At 58.7% G+C, this 22,359-nt stretch overlaps 1 protein-coding gene across 1 annotated transcript in view; it reads left to right on the top strand.

The window, feature by feature from the left end:
• The window catches only part of EPHA10 (EPH receptor A10), a 37,936-nt gene extending 22,523 nt beyond the window's left edge, over window positions 1-15,413 (top strand). Inside the window, exons 6-17 of the mRNA XM_040619288.1 lie at window positions 430-563; window positions 3,027-3,198; window positions 6,885-6,993; window positions 10,320-10,381; window positions 10,498-10,623; window positions 11,289-11,474; window positions 11,939-12,000; window positions 12,209-12,412; window positions 12,795-12,944; window positions 13,134-13,327; window positions 15,016-15,171; window positions 15,299-15,413. Of these exons, the coding sequence (XP_040475222.1) occupies window positions 430-563; window positions 3,027-3,198; window positions 6,885-6,993; window positions 10,320-10,381; window positions 10,498-10,623; window positions 11,289-11,474; window positions 11,939-12,000; window positions 12,209-12,412; window positions 12,795-12,944; window positions 13,134-13,327; window positions 15,016-15,171; window positions 15,299-15,413 (1,670 nt within the window). The remainder of the gene's footprint in view (window positions 1-429; window positions 564-3,026; window positions 3,199-6,884; window positions 6,994-10,319; window positions 10,382-10,497; window positions 10,624-11,288; window positions 11,475-11,938; window positions 12,001-12,208; window positions 12,413-12,794; window positions 12,945-13,133; window positions 13,328-15,015; window positions 15,172-15,298) is intronic.
• Window positions 15,414-22,359: the final 6,946 nt, after the last annotated feature.

The following is a 22,359-nucleotide window of genomic DNA, read 5'->3' as shown; positions in this document are numbered from 1 at the left end:
GGTAGTTTCCTGCGGTCCCTAGTGCGTCCAGCGTATTGCCTCTTGACCAGACCGATAGAATAGCTAAATAGGTTGTTTTCCTGCCTCCTATGCTTTTTAATGTTTCCAAACCACAGAAAGTGTAGGAAGAACCTGGGGAATTAGAACCAGCCACCGCTAAGGCAGCTGGAGTGCAGGGGGTGGGCAAGCAGCAGGTGGTTGGCCCTGCCCCCCCCCGCAGAGACGGGGGAAGCTGAGAGCTGTGGGGTGAGAGCGGCATCCCTTCCCGCTGGTCCCTGGACTCCACCTCAGGCCCCGCCCCTCAGGAGGCTCTGCCCCGCCCCCACCTGGCCCCGCCCCCACTCCCTGCATGGCCCGCCCTGCCAGTCCCCACGCCGGCCCTGCCCCACGATGGGATCCGGTGGAGAACCCCGCGTTATTTACTTTCAGCGCCCTGGGAGGAGGATGAGATCCGCAGGGACCGAGTGGAGCCCCAGAGTGTGTCCCTGTCGTGGCGGGAGCCCATCCCTGTCGGAGCTCCGGGGGCTAACGGCACCGAGTATGAGATCCGATACTACGAGAAGGTGAGGGGGCGGGGGTCTCGGCAGGACCTCGGGTGGCGCTGGGGAGCTGTGGTCTGTCTCCACGCAGCTGCTTCCTTTTCTACCTTCTCGCGGCGAAAGTCCTCCTTACTTTCTTTGTGAGCAAATCCACCGGCCTCCTAAGACCTGAGTTTCTTGCTGTCCCCATCACTCCATGCATGGACCCCACCTCTGTCCCCCGCCCTCGGCTCCTCACCAGTCATCAGCTCCCTTGTCACCATTTCTGCCTGGTGTTTACAGTTGACTAAGGGCTGATCCAGATCTTCCTGGCTAGATCCCGTACATACAATCTGCAACCCTTTTTAAGAAAAAGAATGCAGAAATACCCTATTGTTTCAAAATTTGCAAAACTGTCTGACCCAGGTCAGCTGGTCCCCTGGCACTTGGCCAGGCGCTGGTGAATGTTTAACACCCTGCTCTCCCTACAGCCGGTGAATGGACGTATGAATTATTATTACAGCTCTACTGATAGACACATGTGTAATTCATCATTGACAAGCGAGAAGAAAAGACACACAGTCTTTATCGTAAACACCGTCGAGCCGATTGATCCTTACAGGATGCTTTTGCCAACTTTTGCTGACTTCTTGTATCTGTCGTCAATCTATGGTTGCAGCTCAACCTCGACTTGACAGATGGAGATGTATCCCAACCCGCTATCTCTTTTCCCCGTAAATTCATCGTCTTTAAATGTGATACGTGATCTACTGTTAAAGTGTTTCTCACCTTGGTGCAAATTTTACTCATTCAAGCGAAACCTTGCTTTCATCTTCAGCACATAATGTGTCCGAACTTCACCCCTTAGTGACTCGAGGGACTTCCTGGCTGAATCAGACACTAGTTTTCGAATACTGGAAGTCTCCTGAGAGCTGTGAGTCGGGGGAATAGGGAGTGAACACCAAGGAGGAGGGACTCCTGAGTCACTGCTGGGCGATCTAGGGGATGGGATGCCACCCACAGGGGATAAGCGATGTTCAGGTCCCTGGTACATCCAGGTGGGCTTGGGGGTCTGCAGCTCAAGGGAGAGGCCTGTTCTGGAAAAAGAGAGGTGGGGCCTTTCAGCATAGGGCTGGGAAGCTGAATGAAGCCAGGGGCCGGAAGAGAAGGCCAAGAAGGACAGTGAGCGTGAGAAGAGCGGCTGAGACAGAGCTCTGAGGAGCTCTGAGGTTTAGGCGACAGCAGAGGAGGACACTGGGAAGGAGCTGGGCATGTCGTCACTGCTCACGGAGGGCTCACTGAACTGACGTCGGGGAATCAGGGCAGAGTAGACAGAGTCCCGAAGAAGTGGAGCTGGGTGGGGGCTCCAGGCCGTAAGGGGTATGAATTTGCAGGGAACCGAAACCCTTGAAAGGAGGAGCCTGTACAAAACGGGCTCCGTTCGTAAGGTTTCAGGGGCATCAGGGAAGCCAGGGGCCACGAGTCCTGGAGGCACGGTGCTCCTCGCCGGCTTCCTCAGGGCACCTGACGGCTGGCCAGGTTGGCAGCCTTGCCTCTTCGCCCCACCCCGCCCCTACCCTGCCGGTCTCAGAGGTTCCACCCGGCAGCCGCTGTCCTCAGGGTCTTTCCCTGCGTATCAGATACCTGGAAGGGAGATTCTGATTGGCCAGTTCAGGTCAGAGTCTGCTCCCTTCCTGAATACTGTGAGGAAGACCTGGGCCGCATGATAATGAGGGGCTGTGGGCGTGCAGGGGCTCTAATAAGGTGGAGGGGGTGGGCAGAGACAAACGATGGCCGCATCCCCAGAATACACCATTAACAGACGTGCTGGGGGCAGTATGATACAGAGAAGAAGTGCGGGCCCCGAAGGAATCAAGCTGGTGTCGTTCTGACCCTTCCTTGATGTGACTGTCACCTATGAAAGAAGAGAGAAGTGCTAGCGAGCACTGTAGGCAGCCAGGCCTCTGAAGAGTCCAGCATAGCACCTCACTCCATGACAGCTGCCCCTGTCCCCACCATCCAGTGGGGGCCTCGGGCGAGTCTCTCCACCCCTCTGTGCCCGATTCCTTGGCTGTGATTTCGTGCCTTGCAGGACATTGTGAAAACCAGATGACAAAGAGAAGGAAAAGCTTTGAGAGCCGACAGGGACTGGGTGGGTGTCCGGGCTGTCTCTCATTCCTCTGAGGCATTCCCAGCTCACCCTCTGGACCGCTGCGCCCTGATGTCCGTCCCTAAGAAGGGGATCTAGCGTCTTCTCTAACGTTTCTCTTACTGTTCTCAGCCACAAGTTCCGCTGAGTGTAGGTGGGAACTTGGGTGCAGAGAGGGGTTGGAGAGCCTGTGGAAGAAGCCTGCGGAGCCCTCCCTAGACTGTCAGAGTCAGGTTCTCCCACCCGGTCCATGCTCGCCTCAGGACACTTCTCCACCCCCCTACTCCTTGCCCCCGTCATTCTCCAACGAGCGCGGGTCTGGCCCTGGCTCTGGGCCTCACTTCTTGGTCCTTCCTCAGGGTCAGAGTGAGGAGACTTACTCCACGGTGAAGACAGGGGCACCTGCGGTCACTGTCACCAACCTGAAGCCGGCTACCCGCTACGTCTTTCAGATCCGGGCGGCTTCCCCGGGACCCTCCTGGGAGACCCAGAGCTTCAATCCCTCCATTGAAGTACAGACCCCAGGGGAGGGTAAGTGATGCGTGTGGGGGGGGGGCTAGGGTGGGGAGACCAACTGGGAAGGGGGTGTTATCCGTGCAATTAAGGGAGCCTGCAGAACAGTTTAATTACAACCTAAATAATTCATGAATTTGGAATCCACCGACGAGGGCCTATTCAGTGACATGAATTAAATGGGGGGCCTTGTCCTGGGGGAGCTCACAGGGGAGGGGCTCACGAACAGCTATAAGCCACGTCTCAGCTGGCGTCTCCCAGCCTCCCAGGACCTCCTGTGTCTTGTAGAAACATCCTGTGCCCTCTCCAAGATTCTTGCTATTTTTCTTGGGAAGAGTTTTAATCTCATGGTCACTTCTTGCTCCGGCGGCTAGATTCTTTCCCATTCTGCTTCTTTCTCTCTGCCGTGATACGGACTCAAACGTGGGATGCCGTCCCTTTCCCCACTCGGTCTTAGAATGAGAAGCACACTTCACTGAAGGCTGGGGACACAAAAGGGTCTCACTGCAGCAATAAACTAAACAAAACATAGCGAGAGTTGTGCCTGTTCAGTGGGGGGATTGTATGGTCTGGGAACCATTTCTCCAATATAGCTGTTATCAAGACAGAACAACACAACAAAACAAAAGCCCATCGTCAGATACCTTGATTCTGAACCGGCTCTGGCTTCTCCCCCGTGGTATTATGCTACCCGCTTCCTCCCTTCACCTCCCTCCCCTGGTTCCTCTTCTCCGCACCCACCCCCAAATTCCCTTTCATGATGAGAGATGAGGAGCTTAGCTGTGGCTTTGGTGGTTTTGCCTGCTGCTAACCCTGCCCTCAGGGTCTCACCTCTATCTACCCCGAGCAGTTCACGAAAGTATTTTCCTGGACAAAGGCAATTCCCCCTAAGAGGCATTCTGACACCAGCTGTCAAGATAATAATTCTTTCCAACCTGCTACATGAGTCTAATCCAAGATAGGAAAAGCTCTGAGCCCAAAGGGAGGTGGAGATAAAATGTTGAGGGAGTTTGGGTTCTGGGGAGAGAGACAGCACTTCTTGCTCGAACGCCTGTCTGTGCCAGACCTCGGCCAGGTACTGGCAGGAGGAGATTAGAGCTCTGTCTTGAAAGCTGGGGAGCGTGTGAATGTGTGGAGATGGGCAGGGAAGGCTTTGGGGCTGGACGAATCCATCCGCACAAAGGCTCACAGGTTTGGCCGGAGTGAGTGTGGTGGGGGCGGGAGCTGGGGGCTGTTAGCTGAAATGGGCCGATGATTTCCATTCAGTTGGTGCTCCTCGGTGAGTAGACCCTGCTCGGACCCCCGGCCTCCTTTGCCGTGGCCCAGGCTCTGGGAGAATAGGTCTCCCAGTCTGCAGAGCACTTCTTCCAGTGAGCTGTGACCTTAACTCGGGAGCACGATGAAGGACACCCCTTTAGCCCCGTATCAGCTACCCACTGCTGTGTAACAAACTACCCCAACGCGAGTAGCTGCAAACAGCCAGCATTTGTTCTCTCATGATTTTTGTGGGTCAGGCATCTGGGTGCAGCTTAACTCGGTGCTGCGGGCTCGGGGTCCCTCACGGCTGTGGTCGTCTCAAGGCTCAGGTTCTCGCTGGCTCTTTGTGGAGACATGCAGTTCTCCGCCCCTTGGGCTTCTCCCTAGAGCTCCTCATCACACGGCAACCTGATTCTTGCAGGGACTGCGAGTGAGATAGAGAGAGAGAGTGCCGAAGACAAGCCACAGTCCCTTGTCACCTCATCTTGGAGGTGACATCCCATCCCTTTGGCTGTATTATCTTCATTAGAAACAAGTCACTGTGTCAAACCCACTCTCAAGGGGACTGAATACCAGGAGGTGGGGAATCCAGGGGGCACATCTTGGAGGCCACCTGCCACAACCGTCCTATTTCTGTGTCCACACGGACACCTCATTTCAGACAGTTCTTGGCAACTCCACCCACCTCTGCCCCAGCCAGACCCTGGATCCTGTCCCCACCTCTGGAACCATGGGCTCTAAAATCCCCTCATTGACCTTGGCCTTCTTGGCCTCTAACTCTCTCTTCCTCCTCTGTCCCTTGTCACTTGACTGTGACATTCTCCTAACAGCCCTGGGGATCCAACCTCCTCTCACAGGCTGTGAGCCCCTCCTGGGCCCATAGCACCTCAGCCAGGAGAAATGCTCCCAGCCGTGTTGGCCCTCACTTCCTGGACACTGCGCTGCACCTGCCCTGCTTGTCCCAGAGCCTGGAGCCCGGAGCTGGCCTGAGTCATGTGTCCCACGCCTCATCTAATCTCAACTGAGTCTCCAGGGCTGTGCGGCATCTCCCCCATTCTTTTTTTTTTTTTTTTAAGATTTTATTTATTTGACAGAGATAGAAACAGCCAGCGAGAGAGGGAACACAAGCAGGGGGAGTGGGAGAGGAAGAAGCAGGCTCATAGCGGAGGAGCCTGATGTGGGGCTTGATCCCATAACGCCGGGATCATGCCCTGAGCTGAAGGCAGACGCTTAACGACTGAGCCACCCAGGCGCCCCATTCTTGATAGTTTTCCCAAACATCTTCCCCTCTCCCAGGCACCTCCTGTCCATCCCCGCTTCCGACCCAGCAGATACCTTTGTCCCTTTCCCCTGAGGCAGGAACTCCATCCATTGCTGTCTGGCTCCCTGTCACCCTCAGGATGAAGTCCCTCCTCCTTGGCCTGGCTTGCCAGGCCCTTTAGGTGCTGTCTCCTCCCCCCCACCCCCGTTCCCTTTTTCCTCCCACCGTCCAGCTTCACATCTGGCCCCTCTCGGCCCCCACGCGGTCTGTTTCCCCAGCCCCACCAGATGGCTTGCCATTTTCCAGACCCAGCCTGTGCGCCCAAGCAGCACCAAAATCTTTCCGATCTCCCAGGCCTGGTGCAGATGCCGCCCCTCTCCTGCGAAGCCTTCCTTACTGGCTTTAGGAAGGAATGAGCGTGTCTCTGCTCAGCTCTCTGTTTCTGTTTTCATTCTACACTTGGGAATTTGGTTTCCGTCTCTGCGGCTGGTCGGTACACTCCTCCAGGGCAGGGATTCTGGCTCATTCATCGCTGTCTTCTAAGTGCTGGTGCTAGCCAGTCACGAATGTTGGATGGAGGGATGGATGGAGGGAGGGATGGCTAGATGGGGTTGGGAGCTTGGGGTCCTCTAGACCCCTCTCTTGGGGAAATCATTCACAGTAGAGACTTTTGGAATCAGGTTCAAATCTTAGGTTCACCATTTATGAGTCGTGGGACCGTGGGCAAATTGCACAACTTTTCTCAATGTCAGTCTCCTCGGCTATGAAGTGGAGACACCACCACTTTACTGGCTGGTTGTGACAATGACACAGGGTCATTTAGTGAAGGCACGTGGTACAGGATCTTGAATGGAGTAAGTGTGCATGAAATGTTACCTTCCTGTAATTGCCGGCGGACGGTCTGGACGGGGCCGGGGAGCTCAGGAGAGAGGCCATTCCCCCTGCAGAGCTATGTTAAGTTAGGGCCCATCCGAAAGGTGGAAAGGGAGGCCCAGGCCTGCCTGTCTGGACCCCAGGGGCCTCTCCTGCAGAGCTGGACTGCAGTGGCGGTGCCGGCCCGGGAGAGGAGGGGAAGCTCCGGGCGCCACTGTGGTCCCTCTGCTGTGGGGGCGGGGCAGGAGTCTCCACTGGGGCTGCCCCAGGAGCCTGGCCTTCTGCCTGCCTCAACCTCCTGGTTTACCCCCAGCTGCCTCAGGGTCCAGGGACCACAACCCTGCGGTCGTCGTCACCGTGGTGACCGTCTCAGCCCTCCTCGTCCTGGGCTCTGTGATGAGCGTGCTGGCCATGTGGAGGAGGTAGGTGGCTGGTCCCCGCCTGGCTGACTCCTGGTGGGTCGCGTCCCTGTGCACACTCACGTGTGCTCACGGCCCCTCTCTCTGTACCTGCACGGGCACACATGCGGATTTGCGCAGGCAAGCCCAGTGCTGTGTAGATGCCGGCAGGGCCGGCGCGGCCCCTCCCCCCGCCTGCTGCTCCTGCAGCAGCCAGCCCTGCCGCTTGCTCTGCCGCTCCGGGATGAAGGGGATTTAGCTCCTTAACTCATTAAATGTCAGAAGGCATCACTGAGGATGGAATCAAGCTCCGGCTGCTCCAGTGTGATTAGGATTCTCTGGAGGCGCTCCGAGGCCCCCAGCCCCTTCCCGCAAGGGATCTTGAGGCCCTTGAACACAGGCAAAGGGAAGAAAGGCAGAAATTGTGTGTGGGAAGGGGGAGGACAGGGAGGGGAACTCATTCACCAGAACTCCCCTCCCCTTCTCCCAGCAGGAGGAAGCTTGCGGGAGAGTGGGCAGAGAAAGGGGATGGGAGGAGGAGGAAGGGTGTGGAGCTTGAGTTTGGTTCAGAGAAGATCCCAGTCCTTTTGCACGCAGCAGAAACCTACCACCATGTGTTTTCGCCTTCTCCCCAGGGCCGCCCTCTGCTGCACGCGGAGGTACCGGTCTGGGGCTGAGGTCAGCAGACTTGAAGGGTGGAAAGTCTGCATGTGATGGGCTGGGGCGGGGGGAACAGAGGAGAGCGATGGCTGCTGGGGGGGGGGCGGCGCATCCCAGCACATCTCCGCATCCTTGAACTGCCTGTCGGCAGGAGGGACCATGAGCATTCGCAGGGCACTGTTTGCTTGGCCTTGAATGAAGCCCTGAAAGTGACTGAGGAGGGGAGAGCCTTGACCTGGGGGTCTGGGAGCCCCTGTGCCTGAGCCAGGACAGTCAGGAGGCAGGACAGGAGTAGTGAGCTCCTTTCTGGGGCTTAGACACCCATGTTGGTCCTGTTGGGAAAGCAGGAATGGACAGAAGCTGAGAGCCTCTTGTCCTGGCTGGGGCTCAGAGAGGCAGGCAGAGGAACCGGGAGAGAGGGGTATGAAGAGCGCCCCTCTGAGCAGGGGCTGTGCAGGACAGGAGTAGCTACCCAGGAGCACCTCGGAGACAGAGGCACTAGGGCAGGCAGAGTAAGTGGGGAGTCGGTCTCAAAACCTGCTCAAAATCCAATGGCATGGAAACGGGGAGAATCTGCCGGTCAGGTGCCGATGGCATGTCCAGCCAGCCTCACAGGCTGGCCTCTCTCTGCGTCTCTGCAGTACTACTGACCTCTGCAGGGTCTCCTCCCCTCCGCTTCCCCTCCCCACCCCATCCTGGCTCATCCCACTTCTCACCAGAGGGTGTTGTCCTGTGGAAGCTTCTCGGTTTCTCTGCCACTCCTCCATCCACTTGGCCTTGTCCTCTTCCTCTCCAGCCACCTTTCCTGGATGTTCCCCTCGTCCATGGAAGTCCTGTCGCCACTCTGGCTGACCTCAGGGGCCCTTGGATAACCTGTTGCACCCCTTGGCTCCTCGGTTCTTTGACTTCCTCATTCCCAAGGACCTTCTCTTCCGTTTCACCTCTGCCTCCCTCTCCCATATCCTGCCATGGACCTGGCCATCACCGCAGACACTCTGTCCAGCTCTTCCACTTACGCCCCGCAGGAGCCCTGTCCTTACAGCTTGCCCCCTCGGCCACATCTGTTGCACCTGCTCCTTCACGGCATCATTGCCCCCCCCATGGGTCCTCATCCCCAAGTCTGCACACCTGCCTGTCTCTGCACCCATCCTCTCCCTCCCTCTGCTCTAGACGAGGTGCCTTCCTCCTAGTCCTTCCTGCTGTGTTCCGAACCCCGCCCCTTCTCACCATCTCAGGAACCCTACTAGTTCTAATGTCCCCCTCGGCCCCAGGTAACCGCTGACCTTTAGTGAGTGCGTAGTAAGCTCTGTGCAACCGCGCTGTATCGGGCGGGGCTGTCTTTATCCCGATTTCATTAAAGAGAAATCTGAGCCCACCCAGTCCTGCAGCTATGAAGCCAGTCCCTGCGTGAGGTTCCAGAGCCCGTGCTGCTCACCACCATCATGACCACTTCACCCCCTTTCCCATCCGTGGGGAACGTCCCCTTCACTGCTTCCACGCCATCTCTCTCCCCTGCCCCACTCTTTCTTTCCTGCCTTCCTGTGATACGGCCACCCCCGATTTCCCTTCTGTTTCCCTTTGACTTGGCTGGCGGTTCTTTCGTGACCTCCTCCCTGGCCTCTTTCTCCTCTACCCGGTCTCTAAATGTCGGGGTCCTCAGACTTGTCCACAGCCCCACTTCCCAGGCTCTGGCCTCTTCCCCGGACCATGCTCACAGCTCCCGCACTTGTATTTCCAGCGCAGACCTCTCCTCCACCCCCCACCCCCATTCATTTCTAACTCCCCACTCCGCGCCCCTCCCTGCTTACCCCGTGGGCTCTGCAGACTTCCACCGGCTCAGCGCCAGCTTTTCCTCTCCCCGGGCTGCTAAATGGCATCGCCACCAACGGCTGGGCAATGCAGAACCCCGGAAGTTGTTCCCGCCTTGTCCCCGCTCCTTTATGCCTTAGCAGTCTCAGAGCCCTGTGGCCCCGTCACCTAAATGTCCCTTGAGTCCTCTCGCTTTTCTCCAGGTCCATGCTCCCCCTGTAGCCCGAGCGGCCACGGAGCCACCGCGCGCTCCCGCGGGGGCAACAACCGGGTTGAGTCCTGACGCTCACCTGCTCAGCAGCCCCGGGGCTCTCCTCTGGGCCAGCAGGGCCCTGCCTCGGGCCCCTAATGCCAGTCGGGGGCTCTGTTGGTAGTGACGCAGTCCTTCGGCCCAGGGCCACCTCTGCCTCAGGAAACGACCCTTGCTGGCCTGGGAAGGCTCAGGCCCATCTGCTATGTGTGCCCTTCTCCTCTGCTTGGACCTGTGAGTGGGCTTGCAATGCACGCTCCGTGCTTGTTTTCCTGGCCAGACCGAAGCTGCCCCTGACAGTAGGGGCCTCCTGATTTGCTCACCTGTAAGGCAGGCGGGCAGCTTGGGTTCGAAGTCAGGGGTATGGATCTGGGTGCCTCTGGAGTTGCAAGAATGTGCGTTGTGGCTCAGAGTGAAAATAATTAGTAATGTGGGTGGGGATGAGGGGTTAGGTCTGGGGCTAGGGTTATGTGTCGGCTGTGGGGAGGGGCTTTCAAAGCAGCGCAAGAAGGTCCCTCCCCTAGGGCACAGGTCTTAGTGGTTTTGAAGGGATAAGGAGCTCCGGCGCTGGGTCTAGTGGGAGGGGAGGCCGTGGCTGCCTAGCTCAAAGAATGACTCCACACCTCCCCAGGCCCTGCCCCTATGGCAAAGGAGGTCAGGACGCCCACGACGAGGAGGAGCTGTATTTCCACTGTGAGTTGTCGCCGGGCCCCTCCTTAACCCTCTTCCACACTGCCCTTCATAACTCCCCCAGCCTGGGCCCCGGAACCCCTTCCTCTGGCCCATCTCTGTCTCTCCCTGCATTCTAGTCAAAGTCCCGACACGCCGCACATTCTTAGACCCCCAGAGCTGCGGGGACCCGCTGCAGGCTGTTCATCTGTTTGCCAAGGAGCTGGATGCGAAAACCGTCACACTGGAGAAAAGCCTTGGAGCAGGCAAGCTGGGCACCCAGGAAGCCTTGTCCGTCCCAAGAGCCCCCTACTTCCCCCACCCACCTCTGCCCCCCAGGCCTTCCCCCATTTCTGGAAGCCCTGCCTTCACCCCAGTCCCGGCCTGCCCGGGAGGCCCCAGCTCCACACCAAACGGGACCTCTACCCACCAGGTTCCAGGGAGGGGGATGGCAGAGGGGTCTGTGGTCCTGCCTTCGTACCCTCTCCCCGTCCCCATGGTCACTGAGACCGCCCCACACCAGCCCTTTGCTGGCTGGCCTCTGCAGACTGCCCCTGGCGGCAGTGTCTTCCCAGGCCTTCATGGGGGGTGGGGAGGAGCATTCATAAACTTGGGGACCAGACACACCAGAGTTCTAGTCCTGCCTCTACCGCTGAGCAGCTGTGTACCCAAGGGCATGTGCCTCTTGCTCTGAACTCGTTCCTTGTCTGTAAAATGGGCACGATCGCTGCCTCATGGGGAGTGAGGTGGGGACTGCGAAGCCCACGTCACACTGAGGGTTCTCAGTTTACCGTGATTTGAACTCAGGAGCCCTGAGCCCTAGGCCAGGAACAGCCTGTGACCCAGAAGCTGCTTTCTCCACTGCTCACCCTGCCTGGGTTGGCCAGGGGGTGACCTCCAGGGGACTGTCTGAGGTGCCCTCTCCTCACAGGGCGGTTCGGGGAGCTGTCCTTCGGCTGCCTGCAGCTCCCGGGCCGCCAGGAGCTCCCCGTGGCCGTGCACACATTGAGGGATGGCTGCTCCGACTCTCAGAGGCTCAGCTTCCTGGCTGAGGCCCTCACGCTGGGCCAGTTCGACCACAGCCACGTCGTGAGGCTAGAAGGTGTCGTCACCCGAGGTAGGGCTGCATGTTCCGCAAGTATGGGGGTGGAAACAGGGTGGGAGGTGGGGAGCTCTTAGGCCTCCAGCCCCTTCCTCCAGCCGTGGGAGGGAGCCCCTGAATGGCCCAGTATGGGGAGAAGGCCTCAGCTTTTCCTTCACTGACTCAGGGAGGCCCTTCCGACCTTGAATGACCTTTTTGACCTGTAGTGACACTGTCAGGGGTGGGTCGCTGGGACCTTGGGTGATCTTTCTTAGCAGACTTATTGCAGCTCCTAGACCTTGGCCTTTGTCCTCCTCCAGATGCCCCCTCTTTTGTTCTTTGGCATGGAGGGTCCTGGGCCTTGCAGGAGGGTGGCTGGGCTGGGGAAAGTTGTTTCTGCCGTCCTGGCCCAGGCTGGGGTCCGGGGGCGGGGGGGGGGCATGTGTTCATGCAGAGGGGAGCAAGCAACTTAGCGTGTGTGTCCCCCATCCCGGGCACAGGCAGCACCTTGATGATTGTCACTGAGTACATGAGCCACGGGGCCCTGGACGGCTTCCTGCGGGTGAGTGGCCTGCGTCCCAGGGGTACCGCTGACCCTGTTAGTCTTTGTCCCTCACTCTTCTCTTTGGTGGGACTTGCACTTGCCATCATTCCCTAAAAAGGAGCCCACTGGCCAGGCCCACCTGGTGGGTCCCGGGGCAAACCCAGAGAGGGCCAGGTGACTTCCCTGGGGTCCCACAGCCCCAGGGAACCGCATGTTCTTCCCACAGCGGCATGAAGGCCAGCTGGCGGCCGGGCAGCTGTTGGGGCTGCTGCCCGGGCTGGCGTCAGCCATGAAGTATCTATCGGAAATGGGCTACGTTCACCGGGGCCTGGCAGCCCGCCGCGTGCTGGTCAGCAGTGGCCTTATCTGCAAGATCTCTGGCTTTGGGCGGGGCCCCCGGGACCGAGCAGAGGCTGTCTACACCACCATGGTGAGGATTCCCTTCTCCCAGGCACGCCGGCCCATCAGACCGCACTTGTCCGTCCCAAGACCCCCTACTTCCCCCACCCACCTCTGCCCCCCAGGCCTTCCCCCATTTCTGGAAGCCCTGCCTTCACCCCAGTCCCGGGGGTCCCCATCCCCCACTTTCGCCCACTTCCCTGCCGTGTCAGGGCCACACTCCCTACAGCCCCGCCCCTACCCCCCCACTTGGCCCCAAATAAATGCCGGTGTGGGCGTCATTATGTGCCTTCCCCAGACGTGCAGCTGGGAGGATGGCAGGTGGGGCTGGATCTGGGGCTCTGCGGGGTGGGGAACCCTGGGTATACTTGGACCAGTCCCTTCCTGCCCCTGACCTGCTTGCCTGCCCGCAGAGCGGCCGCAGCCCCGCACTGTGGGCCGCGCCTGAGACGCTTCAGTTCGGACACTTCAGCTCGGCCAGTGATGTGTGGAGCTTTGGTGTTGTCATGTGGGAGGTGATGGCCTTTGGGGAGCGGCCCTACTGGGACATGTCTGGCCAAGACGTGAGTGACCCCGAGCCCCGACTCCCTGACCTCTGCCCATTGACCCTTGACCTCTTAGCCCTAGGCCCCTCTTCACTGTCTACTTGCTTCCGGTCCTGCCTGGCCACCCTGAGTCTTCCTGGGCTGGGATGTGTGCATGTGTTGGAGTGACTTAAAGCTTCCCGTCTGCCCCTCACCTCCATGGCCCAGGTAATCAAGGCAGTGGAGGATGGCTTCCGGCTGCCGCCCCCCAGGAACTGCCCCTTCCCCCTACACCGGCTGATGCTTGACTGCTGGCAGAAGGACCCAAGTGAGCGGCCCAGGTTCTCCCAGATTCACAGCATCCTGAGCAAGATGGTGCAGGACCCAGAACCCTCAAAGTGTGCCACGACCACCTCTCCCAGGTACAACTGACGCCTCATTTGTCCCAGGTACACTCCCGTCTATCCCCAACCACCAGATACAGCTGATCTCTCACCTCACCGAGTGGCCTCCCCACATGGCAGAGCCCCACATGGCTGAGCCCCACCTGTCCCACCCCACCTGTCCCATCCCACCTGTCCTACTCCACCTATCCCATCCCACCTGTCCCATCCTACCTGTCCACCCCACCTGTCCCATCCCACCTGTCCCATCCTACCTGTCCACCCCACCTGTCCTACCCACCTGTCCCATCCCACCTGTCCACCCCACCTGTCCTAACCCACCTGTCCCATCCCACCTGTCCCATCCTACCTGTCCACCCCACCTGTCCCACCCCACCTGTCCCATCCCACCTGTCCCACCCCACCTGTCCCATCCCACCTGTCCCATCCTACCTGTCCACCCCACCTGTCCCATCCCACCTGTCCCATCCTACCTGTCCACCCCACCTGTCCCATCCCACCTGTCCCACCCCACCTGTCCTACCCCACCTGTCCCATCCCACCTGTCCCATCCTACCTGTCCACCCCACCTGTCCTACTCCACCTGTCCCATCCCACCTGTCCCATCCTACCTGTCCACCCCACCTGTCCTACTCCACCTGTCCCATCCCACCTGTCCCATCCCACCCTACCTGTCCCACCCCACCTGCCCACCCCACCTGTCCCATCCTACCTGTTCTACCCCACCTGTCCCACCCCACCTGTCCCATCCTACCTGTTCNCTATCCCACCCCACCTGTCCACCCCACCTGTCCCATCCTACCTATCCCACCCCACCTGTCCCACCCCACCTGTCCACCCCACCTGTCCCATCCTACCTATCCCACCCCACCTGTCCACCCCACCTGTCCCATCCTACCTATCCCACCCCACCTGTCCACCCCACCTGTCCCACCCCTCCTGTCCCACCCCACCTGTCCCATCCTACCTGTCTACGCTACCAGTCCAGGTAGGACTGCTCACCTGGTTGCTGTAGATAGATCCACCCCACCTGTCCACCCCACCTGTCCCATCCTACCTATCCCACCCCACCTGTCCACCCCACCTGTCCCATCCTACCTATCCCACCCCACCTGTCCACCCCACCTGTCCCACCCCTCCTGTCCCACCCCACCTGTCCCATCCTACCTGTCTACGCTACCAGTCCAGGTAGGACTGCTCACCTGGTTGCTGTAGATAGATCTGGTACTCCGCCTGCCTCAGACACAGGGACATTGTCAGCCATCTTAGTCACTCTCCTTGTCCTGGGTTTTGCCTCACGTGTCTCAGTACAATGACCACTGACTGGGTGAATACATGTGGAAATAGTTCCAACAGCTTTGTAGTTGCAATAATTAAAATAAATGAAATGAGTATGAGTTGTCCCGAATATAACATGGGTCACCTCCCAAACCGTGCTAGGTATGTCCAACCCACAGACTGTTCCAGATACTCCCAGTAGCTGTAGCTGGCTCGGGTGCACCCCACTCTCCACCTACCTGCCTGGGTATCTCAAAACCCACACCCGCTCTGATGATGCCTCGCACGCCGTGGAGCCAGGTCTGCTCTGGGGCTCGGTCGCCGTCCCCTTCTCCTGTCCTTTCTCCGCTGGCCTCTCCTCAGGAGACTGACCGGGTCTGGGCACCAGAACCCTGCTGTCGACTGACCACAGCTCCTTTGCTCCCCAGGCCTCCCACCCCCCTGGCGGACCGTGCCTTCTCCACCTTTCCGTCCTTCGGCTCCGTGGGCGCGTGGCTGGAGGCCCTGGACCTGGGCCGCTACAAGGACAGCTTCACCGCCGGTGGTTACGGGAGCCTGGAGGCCGTGGCCGCCATGGCCGCCCAGTGAGTCAGAGACACCTGTGTGGGAGGCCCGGGCCGGTCCTAGTTCTGGGCCCTCCCCTGTCCCGACGGAGGGAGGGAAAGCAGAAGAGGGTTCGAGCCAGCTGGGTGTGACCAGCCCTTCTTTCAGGGACCTGGTGAGCCTGGGCATCTCGTCGGCGGAACATCGAGAGGCCCTCCTCAGTGGGATCGGCGCCCTGCGGGCACGCGTGCTCCAGCTCCAAGGCCAGGGGGTGCAGGTGTGAGCCGCGCCGTCCTTCCAGGCCAGGACCGCAGGCCTCACAGGGACCCTGGCACGCGGCACCCCTGCGGGGTAGAAGGGAGCGCCCTCTCCCTGTGCTCGGGCCCAGGGCTTGTTTGGGACCACAGTTCCCCTCATCTCACTGCCTACTCCTCCCATTTTTCCCAGTCTGAACACCTTGGCTGACTCAGTCCCCTTGGCCAGAGGGTTTAAATCCCTGGGGAGAACCCCTGCGATAAGAGCAGGAGGCAATGCAGGGTTCCAGAGACCACGGTGGGCAGGACCGAGAGGGAAGACGTAGCTTTAAATCACCTGGTTCATGTTTTTCTGTCTTCCGCACCCACTGGGGCCTGGGGCCTACCCCAGTGGGTGCCCCCTTTTCCCACAGGCCTATTGGCCAGTTGGCAGCATGGGTCCCTAATAAGCTCCCATGAGACCCGGCAGGGGCCACAGCTGCTTGGCAGCCCACCCTGAAGGGCCTGGAGAGGCAAGGGCCTCAGCTCCCTGCACTTGGGCTCGGCCCCGTCTGCACACTGGTCCTGAGGCCCAGGCAGCGAAGGTGGTGCTGAGCTCCGGTGCTGGACCCCAAGGGCCCCAGACTCAGGAGCCGATTTCAGCTTCCCCTGCCCTTGGGCTGAGAGTTCAGGGTGAGGGTGAGGGCCCTGGCTAGGCCATCAAGGTCCTGGTGCTCCCCTGAGGCCCAGCTAGGCCTCCCCTTTGCATTCCTTTTCTAAGTTCGCTGGCCAGGACGTCTAGAAGAGCATGAGATGAGATGTTTTCTCCCCGGAGGACCCGTGAGCTTTGCTCTCCTGCCTCAGGGGATGGTGAAGAGATCGTCGGGTGTGGACCTTCTCTCTCTGACAGGCTCTGAGCCACACTGTGCAGAGAGGAAAGTCGGAGGCTGGTGGAGGAGTCAGGGCCAGGGCTGGGGTTGGAACCCATGCCCTCAACTCCCAGTCCAAGGAGAGAGAGTGCCTGGTCCTACCTTGTGATACCAACACTCTTCCCCGAGGAATCCCGAGGGTACTCTGAGGTGACCGCCTCTTGCGAGTGCTGTCTCCTGGGCACCCTTCAGCCTCCTGGGGAGCACCTTCTCCCTCTGGCTTCTGTGGGGCTCTGGCAAGAGTGGCCACACTGAGCTAACTTGAGTCCCTTATCCAGAAGGGCTTCCCAGAGGCAGTGGTGATCGAGAGGCCACGGCAGGAAGGCAGCTGGGTCTGGACAGGATTCCTGGGGCTGCATTCGTCTAGGTCACCCCTGACATAGGCCCACTCTGGGCTTGGCTGTGTGGGGGTGGGGTGGGGTGGGTGGGAAGGAGGAGCCAAGGGGAGAAGAAGGGGGTGAATGGAACATGGAGCTGGCCCGTGGAGGGCTCAGCCTAGGTGGGGAGACAAGCTCAGGCACTGAGAAGTACAACAGAGGTGCGTTCCAAAGGTGCCCTGGGCCCCACAGGAGACCTCGGGGTCTGTGGGCCGGTGGGCCTGAGGGCAGATGGACACTTGTGATTTGCGTCTATGGAGGTGTGTCTGGAAAGGCTTCTTGGCTGAGAGGCTGATGCATAAGTTGAACAAGGCTTTGCAGGTGGGGGTGGGGGGCGTCTGCCCTGGGGGGATGGAATTTTGCATAGGCCAAGATGGACGGCCTAGGGTAAGAGGCATCCAAGCTGAGGGGCTGTCACGAGAAGGAGCCTGGAGGCTGGAAATGCAGCGCAGTTTTGGGGAGCGCCCATGGTGGGGGATAGTGCCTCACATCAGTGCCTTTGCCTCACCCTGCCAGCAGCAGCTCTTCTCTCCTTGGAGCCCCTCGCTCTGCTCCCCACCTCCTAGGCAGCTGCCCCAGTCAGGGACTTGGAGGGTATGGGGCAGCTTGAGCTACGGCTTCCACCTTGGACAGGCCTGGAGGGTCCCTTGGCAGCCGCCCTGCAGACTCGCCCCTCCCCCATCCAAGCTCGGAAAGGACGTGAGGACCCGTGTCCAGTCTTGGGTGGAGGGAGCCTCGTCCCTATCTCCAGCTACATCAGTTATGCTCTAAAGGCCAAACCCCCTCCCCCTCCCCCGGCTGTTCTGCAGAGGGGCCCCCTGGCTGTGTTGGCAGGACTTCGGTGTCCAGGGTAGACCTCCCCTCCACGGAGGAGTGAGGTCCCATAATCCTGAGGGGTCCCAGACCTCTGCCCTGCACGGATGCGGGCTGATGGCTCTCTGGGAGCCCTCTACAGATCTATTTTTATATGGAACTTGTTCACTGGACAGAGGGATGTGGCCTGCAACCCTCCGGCTCCCCCATCTGAGCGCATCCAGGGAGGGAAGGGGCTGGTGGCAGGGGGTGGTTCCTTTGGCTAATTCTGGAGATGTTTTTATATTTCATGGGTTCTATATGCAGGACAAAGTAATAAACACTTGTCTGTGATATGGTATCTCTTTCAGTGACAATTGCTTACCCATCAAGATCGTATGTGGGAGGTTTCCACCATCCCCCACCTGCCCTGGGGTGTCTCCCGAGTGTGTGTCTGAGGTCTCTCTGTGTAGACATGAACTGAACAGCCCGTGCCATGAAAGATCTCCTAGTCTAGGGAGGGTGGCCTGGGAGCGGAGAGAAGGAGGTCACCTTCTTAGAAGGTGGTAAACCTTCTACAGAGCAGATGGGTGGGTGCTGGGTCTGGAACGTGGCACAGACACCAGCTAGAGACGCAGCTCTGAGGGCCCTGGCTCTTGGGGCAGGGGGGTAGTGAAGCGACAGTGAGAAGGAGGTCGCCCTGGGCTAGCCCGGGGAGCAGAGGGAGCTCTGGGGCAGTCTGCCACTGGGAGACAGCGGGTGAGGAAGAGTAGGAGACAGAGCCCGAGGGGAGCAGTGGAGAGAAGCCAGGAAGCAGTCAGCCATCCAGGCGAAGGAGCAATGAGTGTGGATGTGAAATGCGGAGAAGCCACGTGAGCAGAGGGGGTGCGAGCGGCTGTCAGGCGCTGTTATCCGCGGCTGTGCTGCTTCCTGGGGCTCGCACCACAGAGCTCGCCATCCCACAGTCCCCGGGGCTAGAAGTCAGAGAGCCAGGCGTTGGGGACTCCCGAGGGCTTAGAGAAGGATCGGGCCCAGGCCTCTCTGCTGGGCTCTCGGCCGGCCGGCTTCTCCCTGTGTCTTCGCCCCGCCTTCCACGTCCAGACTTCCCCTTTCAGAAGCACACCAGACTGGCCCACCCGAGGGACCTCCCTTGAACTTGATGACCCCTGTAAAGACCCCTTCTCCAAATAGTCACTTTCTGAGGTACCGGGGTTAGGACTTCTGCACATGAATTTTGAGGGGACGTCATTCAACCCCTAACAGTGGCCTCAATCCAGGGGTGGGGGTTGGAAGCTGGGGGAGAGGAACAAGGGTTGGAGGGTGGGAATCTTTTGGGGTGAGTGGCAAGGGAAGGAGGGTGGGATACGTCAGTGATCAGGGCAGAGCGGGGAGGTGGGCTGAATGCCGGCGCGCCCCCTGACTGCTCACACGTGGGCCTGCACGCGCACGTACGCGCACACACACACACACACACGCACGCACCACAGGAGCCCTCACCTTTTCCGGCTTGCAGGTGCTTCCGCTCTCCCTGGACCGGGCTGTTCGTGTTCACAGCTTGGAGAAGGTGTCTTCTTTATTTGCTTAGGCCAGGGGGAGTGCTTGGGACTGGGGTGGCGGGGTGGCGACAAATAACACCCCTTTCTTCCGTTCCTGGGCTCAGAACCAACTGAGCACCGTTCCCGGGGACAGACAGGGCACAAGGTACCTGCTCCTTGATGAGACTGGCTGGAGAATGTTGCTTACCATGTTCCTTGGAGTCTAAGATGCCGTTGAGCGCGAGACGTACTACTGAGAAAACATCACAGCCGATTCAACTGCGTCATGCCATCTGGTTGGAAGACGCGTCCCAACCTCAGAGACGTTCACGTGTGTGAAACGTACAGCTTCGATAAATGAGTTGTGCTGTATCAGGACACCGTGGCTTTCCCTGCATTAGACCCTCCCAGTCCCAGGTGGAGCCAGGAGGCGGCATGCCGCCTGTGCACGGGCTGCTTTGCAGATCAATGTCCTGCAGGGTGGGGGAGCAAACCCGTGTGCACCCTGCTTTCCAGCAGGCAGACAACCAGGTGGCACCTATTCAAGCAGGTTATTCCATTTCAGTAAGTGGCTTCTTCCCCCGGGGCGGGGAGTGAGTAAGTAAGTTGGCGCTGTCAGCAGTGTTGCTCTGCTGAGGTCTGCCTCAGTGGGGGCATGGAGCCGAGGAACGGGGGACCCACACCAACACTTCCCACTGCCCACACACAGTAAGTGCTCCCTGAATGTTAGGATTAGCAACGTGTAAGGCGGCGGGCAGATGCGCCGTCTACGGAGGGGGTTGAAATGAACATCTCCGGGCAGCAGGGCTGCTGAAGGGGTGTGATGCGCTGTTCGGTCGTTCGGTGCCCCCAGCTCCTGCTCTGTAGCAGACACTAGCAAGTTGAGACCTCCCTGCCTGCTGGGGGCGTCCGTGAAGTAAAAAGCACGAAAGGCACAGCCATAGGGATCAATCCTAGGTGTTGGGGGGGTCCGGTGACCTTCGGCCTGCCCTAGTCCCTGGGGAGATGCAGGAGGGCCCTGGCGGGAACCGTGTAGGGCCTTCACTGCCCTTCCTGAGCAGGACTGGCTTCCGGACTCAGCTTCTCCCATCGCCCCCTTCACACCGCTCGGGACTCGAGTGAAACTCCTCACTGTATGGAGCCCTCTCTTTCCATGTCTTGGTGCCCTTTGCCACCTAGGCTCACGCTTCTGGCAGCATCTTGAAAGAACCCAGCTAGTCCCCTCGGGGTTCCTCCTGGACGCCTACCAGCATCTCGTGGGCAGATGATCATTACCTTAAGCCTCGCTCCAAGCAAGATGCGTTGACTAAGGCTGCTCGTGGAAGTTGAGAAAAACTAGAAAACCAAAACGCAATGTTTCCCTGCGGCCAGCACCTTACACTCCCTCCCAGAGGGGCTGCCTCTTGCCCCTTCTCGTCCCTTGCCCACCGCACTCATCCTCGACTGTCCGCTGGGGCGCGGTGAAGAGAGTTGACACACAGGACCTTCGTGTCTGATTTGAAGGGGTGTAGCCTTGGACAGTGTCCTCTGCCTGCGCCCTGATGGCTCTTGGCACACTGTGGCACATGGCCCTGACAGTCTGCAGATGGGGAGCTGGGCCTTTCCCAGTCTCGGTGCCAACGGCGTGGTATGGCCTCTACCATAGGCATCGTCTGAGGATCGGAAGATGCCAACTACGTAGACCCCAAGATCAACTAAGGGAAAGGTGATGGCGGAGTGTAGAAGGCAAGTGCAGATTGCAGTTGGGGGGGGGGTTGTTTAACCGGGGAGGTGATGCAGGTGGGGAGGGGCTGGGGAAATGCCTCATCCTGTGATGGGAGGAGGCGCCAAAGCAAATTGGAGCGCAGAGCTCAACGGGGACCCCAGTTTGGACCGTGAGCTCTCCTAGCATCTCCAGTGCCTCCCACTTCTGAAGCCTCAGGAGTTATCTACTAGCAAAACCTTCAGCACATGTGTCACGTTGTATTTTAGGTGCGGGTCAACAGCTGTCAACGTGTGCAATTAGAAAGGAAAACCCTTCCCAGAAAGTATGCACGTGTGGGCACGGAGACAGTTTTCCATCCCATGTAAACTCATGGGTGGGATTGGGGATCGCAGTTCCTTGGAGCTGCAAAGTGCGTCTGACACCGCAAATGAGCGACGCTTAGGTGAGGTCCTACCATTCACACCCCAAGAACTAGCTCTTCATACAAATAACTGAACCTAACTCTTCGTAAGGCTGTATGTTTGGAATTCTTTCAACAGGAAGCCCCAGGTAGGGCTTCTGGAAAGATCAGGAAGCCTGCAGGGCAAAGAATGCACCTGGTGTTTATTGGAACTCTAGGGCTCTTGGCGACTGCCTCAGGTGCCCTGGTGAAGGGGAGGACTCGGGGCCCCGTGCTCCCTTCAACCCAGAGCAACTCTGCTTTTATTCCCTTCATCCACACAGCAGAGGGTACAAAGTAAATTGTCTACCGGGGCGAGGCGCGTCACGAAGGGAAGTGATCAAGCAGGGGTTGTTTGAATGCGGGAGGGTTCTCTAAGGAAAGCGGCTCTCAGCTCCAGCTGACATCTCATTACCAGATCTTATTTTTTGGAGGCTAGCAATCGTTTTTGTGAAATCTCACAATTTTTAAATTGTAACTAATTTGAAAAAACAAAATCCAGCGAAAGTATGTCTGTTTGGTTTGTGGGCTGGCAGTAATATTTAAATTTTCTTTGCAGCATCCCAACCCTGTGATAGTTCAGCCCATGCTTTAAATCCTGGGATGGGGAACTCACTACCCGCCAAGTCCGCCCCTTGTATGGAATGAAAGTCTGCTCTAATTTCATCACACGACTGGCATCTATTAGGCACCTGTTACGCACTACACATTTCCTAACCTGGGTGCATTTAGGCCGTGGTGCAAGTGGAATGAAATAGGGTGAGGACGGCGCTGGGTCCAGCAGGTTGGGTCCTAAGTGTTTCCTTAATGCCAGGCTCTTCTTGACCCCGCACCAGATGATAAAGGAAGGTATAATAAGCTTCAGGTGTGGTGACTAAATCGCTTGAAATGAGTCACCTTTATTCCAAAGCTGTCACTGACCACAAGATCCTTCCCCATCCATCACTGTCAGTGCCAGATGACCGGGCTAGATAATGACCCATTTCTCTCTTCTGCCATTAGGTCCATGTGGATCCTTTTCAGTGCAGGAAGAATTTTAGGCAGGCAGATCTGCAGAGCCCTGGAACTCTCGGACGTGAGAAGCATAACCACGGCATTACCTGTGCCCCTGCTTTGTCCCTGGCTGACAAGGCTTGACTCTACAGGTAAACTATAGCTAGCCTAGATTTTGTCCTCCCACGTGTCGGTTTCTTGCTCATGAACACAGGTGTTGGGGGAA

The sequence above is a fragment of the Ursus maritimus genome, unplaced genomic scaffold, assembly GCF_017311325.1.
Source record: "Ursus maritimus isolate PB19 unplaced genomic scaffold, ASM1731132v1 scaffold_32, whole genome shotgun sequence".
In the NCBI taxonomy this organism is placed as follows: Eukaryota; Metazoa; Chordata; class Mammalia; order Carnivora; family Ursidae; genus Ursus; species Ursus maritimus.
The sequence above is the reverse complement of the archived record's forward strand: the minus strand, read 5'-3'. Positions and strand labels throughout refer to the sequence as shown.